We start from the raw sequence: 8,271 nt of genomic DNA, 5'->3' as shown, positions 1-8,271 counted from the left end.
GCAGCACAATGCAAGCAGTAAAATGATCTGCATGTTTGATTATGAATAAAAATGACAAAAATGCTTGTTGAGAGACTGAGGAGTAAACATGCATCCATCATTGAAATGTTTCTGCAATTATATTTTTGTGCAGATCCTGTACTCGTAGCTGTTTCGCATCTCCGTTTCCCTACATAGTAGACTCTGTCAACGTAAGGTAGAAACAAATTATGTCCACATATTACACTCACTCTTCTGTCTGCAAAGTTTCTGTGAGTTAACACATATTCCATATGTCCCATCTGGTTCACAACAGGCCTTTAATGACATTATCAAATACATTACAGATCACACAAATCATCCTGATGTGGTGTGACAGCGATGCCGCCCCTTTGGGCCGGCTCCCAGATGTTTAAATCCAGAGGGTGTGTGTGTGTGTGTGTCAATGAGTGTGTGCACAGTGGTTCCTTCGCTAAGCGTGACTTATCTGCAACAAATATTAACATACCATGAGGAGAAAGATGTAAGCAAACATATGTCCACATGCATGCATGTACGTTCTATGTTTCTTATGCACACTGGTAATCAGTGAGAGTATAGTGTTTATATGAAAGAGTACAGTATCCTGTACTTGTACTTTTCTTTTACTTCCATCCATGCGGCTCTCATTAATTTTTGTCCTCCTTTAATACCGTTTGCTCATAAACCACTAATTCAATAATTCTTCCAGATTAACACACACACACACACACACACACACACACACACACACACACACACACACACACACACACACACACACACACACACACACACTTGCACCAAACCGGCACTGTAACTGAGCACAAGAACTCATTTAATGCGGCATAAATGTTCCTGTCTGCTTCATGATGACTTTCTCAGAGGCACTGGAGGGAGGGGGGGCCAAAATGATGGAGTGTCCAGAGGGGGGGAAGAGATGCAGAAGGCGGACGAAGATGTGAAGACAGTGAATCGGGAGATGGTGCAGGATGAATTGATGGATGAAGAGATTTTGAGGGAACTAGTGAAGGCGTTAGTGAATGAAAATGTCAAGAAAGAGATGAATGGATGGATGAAAGTTCAGAGCAGGTTCAACTGGGTAACAGAAAGAGGTTGGGGGGCCTCTGTGAGCTCCCTCAGCAAAAAGCTACACCTTCTCTCAACCAAGATATTTTAAAATGAGTGAAGGGCTAAATGCCCTGATGCGATCCAAGATCTGCCGGTAATTATAAAAACAATTTCCCTGAATTATCCTATGAATGCTGACTCAGCATTCCATACTCTCGTACAACACTCTGCCAAAATGTCCTAGCCACTGCTACGGAGTGATTTATACAGCTGAAACGTCCACCCTGAAAGATGATAGAGACAGTCTGCATGGCAAGGCCGCTGCTGACTGGCTGTCTGAGGTGTGTCAGCTGAGAAGGGACATTAGGCGCCAACATGCTGACACCATTGTTTCAGCATTAGATAAATAACCGCCGTACATGGCTTTTTGTTTTTTTGTTCTCCCTGCTCTGACGACAGTCTTTCATATTCATCCTTCCCTCTAGCTCCAGCGACCAATGGCACACTACAACACAAAGACCAACCCGAAATACATATCGGGTTAATATCCATAATGCAGCAATGAGATAATCATGCGCTGCAGTGGATTAAACAGAAAGACTGAAAAACCCTGTGATGAACTGCCAGATTAAAACTCAGACTGACACACCAGGAGGCCAAATGGCTCAAATGACTCAAACTGGTTGGTTTGAATACGTTTGTGCAGAACTGTGTGTGTGTGTTTTCAACCAAAACTGTTGTTGGTTTAATTCTTGACCCCCCCCTCCTTATCCAAGCACATTCATATGCACTCAAACACTTCTCTGTTGTGTCTGGCTTGGTATTCAGCTCGAAGCGGCTTTCCAGGGTTATGGGGGAATCAAGGGGGATTATGTGTAGTGACACCAACAGCTAACCTCAAAACATTGTCATTAAGCTGTTTTGCATATTGGATTTTCATTATTTCACAGCCTGACACCAATGTGCTATGAAATGTTGCTGCAGTTGCTATATGAGTGATGATACAAATGATTTTCAATTTCATTTTTGAAATAAACACATGCACTTTGAAGATGCAAACATGTTCATGCAGACTTAAAACATTAAAATGTCAAAATTACATACTTTGTTCAAAAAAATACCAACAAAAAATTACCAATTTAACTCAACAGCTGCAAACATGATTGAAAAAAAATGGCTTCTCCTGCCTCTCCTTAGTCTTTGCTCGCTCGATTTTTATGTTCTTTACTGTTTTATCCATCTATCATGCCTCTGAAAGTTAGCATTTGCTCTAAGCCTTATGGGATCTGCAGTTCACAAAGGCATGCCAGATGGTTAGAATGGATCTCCAGTTTCTTTCTCAGACTAGAATCTATGCATCCAATGGAGAGAGTGTGTATGCATTAGTGTTCATCTAGAAACAAAGTTTTATAGCACAAAGCTAGACGTGGCGTTAGACCGCAGGACAAACACGTGTGACCACAAGCACCAGGCAGAGAGCGGCTGAGGGGTGGAAAAAGCAGCCGCAACCGCTGGAATGCTCCTCTGCTTTAATTGCCGCTCCAACCATTAAGACCCTCGGTGCCGCCTGCTTCATTTCTACCTGGCATCCGTCAGACTGCAACATATCACCGATGACATATCATAGCTTAACACCTCGGAGGGAAACCGCTTAGAAAACAGTCCAATCAGGTCAACGTCAGGCAGAACGCTGACCAGAGAGTAACAGAAACCAGATGGGCTGTGTGAACGCATACAATGATGTAAGAAATCACTTGGAGCTAGGAGACATGTGCTGGTTCTGGCTTGGTCATAAACCCTTAAATGAAGCCTGGTGAATGGCAGTGGAACGGCTGTAATTGCAGACACCGGTTGGGCTTGTGGTCAGCTCTTGCTGCACATATTCCATCTCACATTTCTCCGTGCTTCTTCTATGGCAGTGCATGTCGAGGCATGTGTGGTGCCTGAGATGAAATTTCCCCGGCTGCCTCCAACTGTTTTGTGGTTCCAGCTATGTGTGGCTGTGCCTACCTTATGGTTCTTGCCGTGTCTGTAGACCATCCAGTCCTCCCCATTTGTGCTGACCTCCAGCTTGAAGGAAGTAACATAGTAGGCCTTCTGAGTTTCCTTCGAAATGGCGCCCTGTGTGGCGATGCCTGTCAGCACCTTCAGCGTATGGAGGTCCACCTGTAGGAGAAGATTTGAAGTTTTATACAACAGACTGAGAAGATGCTCAATATGGATCAAACCATCTAAACACAGTCGCGCAAATGGTGAACTCATGAGTAACTGGGAGGTTGGAAAGTTTCCACTTCCCAGTTAGAACACTGCAATTTAATGGAATAAAACTGGAAGCTTCCCAGTGGGAAAGTAGGAAGGTTTGTAAGAGTTCTGAGGCACTACGGTTGCTAAAAGTGAAGAAATGTACCCACCACAGTCATCGTTTTTTTGCTCATACTAATATATTATGGCACTCACGCTCATTACTCCAGTAAAGCATAATTACTGACTGTAAATGTAACTTATTAGTGTAGTTGTAGATAGGAGAAGTAGAAGAAAAAATATACTTCCTAATCTTCTTTGGTTGATTTAAGTCATGTCAAACACCAATAAAGTGGCTCTGCAGGAGGCGAACATGTTGTCTGTTTCTAATTATGTCAATACTGTAAACTGGGAGATGGGATCTATCCAACTGGTGACTATCGTAGTGGCCAGCTGCATGAACACAGCAACAGTCGTAACACTTATTTCCCAAGACTGTAATGAAAACCCAGAAGATAAATCCTCAGATATTTGTATGTAATTACCAATTGAAAGAAAGTTTCTTCACCATCGCAGTTATTATATGTCTGTTTATAGAAAATCTTCTAAACTTTCTTAATCGACCCAGAAACAAATTGCAAAAGCGATCTTTTACTTGTAAAAGAGTGAAAATAGACAAAAAGAGAATTTACATCCATTTCTCACCTTCACCGTTCTCCTTCTCTCTGTTTCTATCCTCTATGTGTCTCTCTCCTGGCAGATCGATAGTAATGACCCGGGGCTCATTTTAATTTCCTCCCATACAATAGCTATAATCACCTCCCCATCCTGATTGTGGATGCTACGCTACGTGTCTGGCATGCTGCTAACTTGTGTTGCATTATACATGGACGGCACTGTGCTAGATTCAAACTCCACAATTTCAAGGTCCCTCAAGTAAAACCACATTTGTCTTGCTCAAGAAAGCCCAAAGTGAATAAACCAAGGAGAATAATGCAGCAATCATGATAAGGATGGACTTTCTAAACTTAAAAATGTTCCTAGATTCTCTCAATATTCAAAAGAGTATAAATAATTAGTTTTAGACAATCCTAATTATATATATCAAAAGTAAAATGTATTAATCTACTGTACTGAAAACATGCAGTGTGGATAACTGAGCATGAAATACAGTATTTCTATCTGTATATAAATACATTTGTTCATATATATTAGATGAGTTAACATTTTTTTTCCCCCATGAGCAGAGAGCACCTGCAAATGTCTAACATTAGTAGTTCACATTTTTAAGCTCTCTCCATTTAAGACAGATAGATAGAGGGCGAGAGATGAGGAAGGTGCTGCTGTAGGTTACAACATTTATTCTCCCCCATTGGAGCCGTTGAAACCTGTAGATTAATCAGAACTTGTTGTGTGTGTGCGTGTGTGTGTGTGAGAAAGAGTGTGTGTGCTGTATGTCCCACTGGGGTATACTACAAAACACCGGGGGAGGTAAAATGCTGCGTTTGTTATCTGTCAGCAAGACAGGTGTTTTAGATTACTTCCAACACACACACACACACACACACACACACACACACACACACACACACACACACACACACACACACACACACACACACACACACACACACACACACACACACACACACACACACACACACACACACACACACACAGAGGTCTGGGCAAGCAGGGCCAGACAGAGATCCACCACGACAACTAATCGATAGTCCGGAACTGAGAAGAGGAACAGATGAGAGAAAAAGGAGGGGTAAGGAATGAGGGAGAAAGAAGGAAGGAGCTGAAGAACGAAGGGGTGAAATGGTGAGAGAGAACAAGAGAGAGAGAGAGAGAGAGAGAGAGAGAGAGAGAGAGAGAGAGATGCTAAGTGAGCTTTCCCAGGGAAGGTTCCTCATCAATCACAGAGCTGTTAGAATAACGGAGCCACCAGCACTCGCATCATCAATCTGCACCACACCTTGCTGGGCCAGAGCCTCGAGTACAGAAAAGAGTCGAATAGAATAGAATAGAATAGAATAGAATAGACATGCACACACATGCCCAAACACAGTTATAAGACACCACAAAGTGTGAGATGCAAGGAGGGGCATGTTGGCATTTATGACAGCTGCTTGTCAGGATAGAAGCCTGAGCTTGTACCACAAACACGCGCACACACCCGCACGATCTCTCTCTCTCTCTCTCTCTCTCTCTCTCTCTCTCTCTCTCTCTCTCTCTCTCTCTCTCTCTCTCTCTCTCTCTCTCTCTCTCTCTCTCTCTCGGGTGTTAATGTAGGAGAACAGCTGAGAGCCACTGAGGATCACAACGAGAACAACACCACACCACTGACCGGACGAAGACAACAGAAGCGGGATCGAAGCTGCCAAACTGTTGAAGTTTAAAGCTCAATTTTGGTGGACACAATTACAAATGATCACAGATGATAACATCTAAATCTTTCCAAGAGTTGGGAAGAAGCCAATATATCACAGAGTAAGGAAAATTTGAGTTTGATTTGTCTGATGCCGACTGTTTTCTGTCAGCTCCTTTGAAAGCAGCGTGGAGGGAGCAAGCTGTCAGCTATATGAAGTAAGACGGAAGAAAGTGTGAGAGAAATGGGACCTTGGCCTTGTGCTGCCTTCTGGACGTTGTCCCTTCCTGTGCTTCTCTGGGCCAGACCCTGGCCACGGTAGAGGCCTGAACTACTGCTTCCATTCCACATCTGTCTCTGACTATCTGTGATTTTGACATTCAGCCTCCGGATAATTACAGAAGCCACGTTAGAACAAGACATGAAGGATTGCTATCTGGAGCAAGCCACTCACACTTTTTTCATTTTTTCCGTGACCTTACAGGTGTTGTTGACATACCATGGGTTAGTAAAGCTTTGTGGACAGAAAATGTCCAAAACCCAAAATGTCTGGTTTTGTGCAGACAATGTTAGGGTTAAATATGGAAGAGTCATGTATAGCAACCAATAATGTAGTAGTTAAAGTAATGTAATAAAGCCCCTAATGTAATAAGTCGCTGAGTGTAATAAGATATTTGATCCATTATCATGATATCATTGTGCCGATAGTGAAAATTAAAAAAAAATAAAAATCTTTAGAAAATGGAATACCGCCAATAATGTAATAATATATAAATAGGGCTGCGTTTCTTTTTTCTTTTTTTTAAATAAAAGCTTTTCTGCTAGTTTTGTGAAGTTTTCTTGTCCAAAATAGTCATGTTCATTCATTGAGGATAAATACTCAGCAACACTCTCTGATGGTTGTAAAAAAATATTTTACTAATATATCAAATTACTGGCAATTTATTACATTATTAGTTTATTGCATTAAGAATGGCCAAGATGATTACTGCTGATGATTATGGGTGGTTACAGTGGTGTGCAAGTGAAATTGTGTTGTGAAATCATGAGCTCACAATAAACTAGTCAGCAAATAGAAGGAGATAGCTGAAGGTGCAGTATATAAGATTTAAGTCATGCCACTGTTGTGTACAGAGCGGTGGACAGGAGGCACTGTAATTAATGTCTCATTTGTCCTCAGTTCAACTCTGAAAGCTTTTTAAGTTCACTTCAAGTAAACAGTCATGACCGCACTGCATGAGAGAGCCACAATACATGATGAACTGGGATTAGGCTGGTAACTTCAGCCGACATTGTAGCATGAAACACTTTTCAGATGAAATCATCACAGTTTTCTTTCATCATCGACATTATTTTCGACTAATGGAAGAAAAAGCATATATTTTATCTTGAGGGGAACCCGGTGAGCCGCAATTAGATTTGTGAGGTGAATGTTGGAGATTCAAAAGTGGGGAAATACGTGGTCGCATGACAGAAATATGTTGAATTTAGATACGTCCAACTCGAATGTCAAATGTGAAGAAGGCTACTTGTCTTTAAAAATGCATATTTTTGAGATATTTCACAATGTTTGTGAAAGTACTGGACGATATTTTCATCAAAGGTTGTTAAAGAACAGATATGAAGTCACTGTGTTTTCCGGTTAGCTGTAGGAGAAGCTAAGTATCTAATCTAAAGCCCACTCCAAACTGAACCTGCCTCCCGGTGAAGGTTCTTGACCCTCGACTTAAAGAAAACAACAAAAAAAAACAACCCTCTAAGCTAAAGACTTTAACGCTACCAGAAGCAGACAACCAACAAGATAATTTATTGTTTACAGGATGTGTCGGACTAGAAAGTGCTTCTCCTCACGTTCCCTTTCCCCTCTCACCCAGACTGCCTCATAACTCAAGCTCGGCGTGGGGATGGCACAAAGTTGGCACTGCGGAGCGAAGAGAGGAAACAATGCCTTACCCCGGCATCGAGCCGTTAAACCCTGCTATCACCACACCTCCTACTCACACTTTCTCTCTCTCTCTCTTTCTCTCGTTCACTTTCCCACAAGCACGCTGCCTCAAATATATCTGTGGTGGAGTTATTACGTGTGACTTGTCAACACAAGGAAACATATAGAGTTGGAAGTGCAACCTGTTTTAGTTTAGCTATAGTAAAGTCCGATTTTATTTTAAAAGCAAGTACAGTCTCATTAACGAAATCCACCTTTTCAGGTTTGAGCTTTCATTGTTATTTTAGCTCTTTTTCAGTAATAATAATCATCAATTAAATATTAATGGAGGACTTTTAACATTAAATCAGTGTCAAAAGTCATATGAATGGCCGCTCATTCTGGGTGTTTCCTAATTTGACATCCAATAGAGAATCATAGTTGAAATATTTATGCTGTGATACATTTGAAACTTGTGGTGTCTCTATTGGACAAGCAATAGTAGCAATATCTTGGAATATTGGCTGAAACTGGTAGTTATAAAACAGCCTCCTGGAAATGTCAATCAGCGTCTTGAAAACTGCTTCTTTTTTTTTCAACTTCACCTTTTATCTAAAGTAAAACACGTCTTGATTTGTGTTGACTTACAAAACGCAATTCATTC

General features: G+C 41.5%; 1 protein-coding gene across 2 annotated transcripts in view; it reads right to left on the bottom strand.

Annotated features, from left to right (window-relative positions):
* LOC308119134 (neuropilin-2-like) overlaps positions 1-8,271 on the bottom strand; it is a 99,652-nt gene that overhangs the window by 51,467 nt on the left and 39,914 nt on the right. For both annotated transcript variants that reach the window (XM_080478974.1, XM_080478975.1), the window contains exon 7: positions 3,079-3,234. In XM_080478974.1, coding sequence (XP_080335100.1) covers positions 3,079-3,234 — 156 coding nt within the window. The remainder of the gene's footprint in view (positions 1-3,078; positions 3,235-8,271) is intronic.

Source organism: Lipophrys pholis (genome assembly GCF_963383615.2).
Source record: "Lipophrys pholis genome assembly, chromosome: 13".
Lineage (NCBI taxonomy): Eukaryota > Metazoa > Chordata > Actinopteri > Blenniiformes > Blenniidae > Lipophrys > Lipophrys pholis.
Note: the sequence above shows the minus strand (reverse complement) of the source record. Positions and strands in the feature narration are given on the sequence as shown.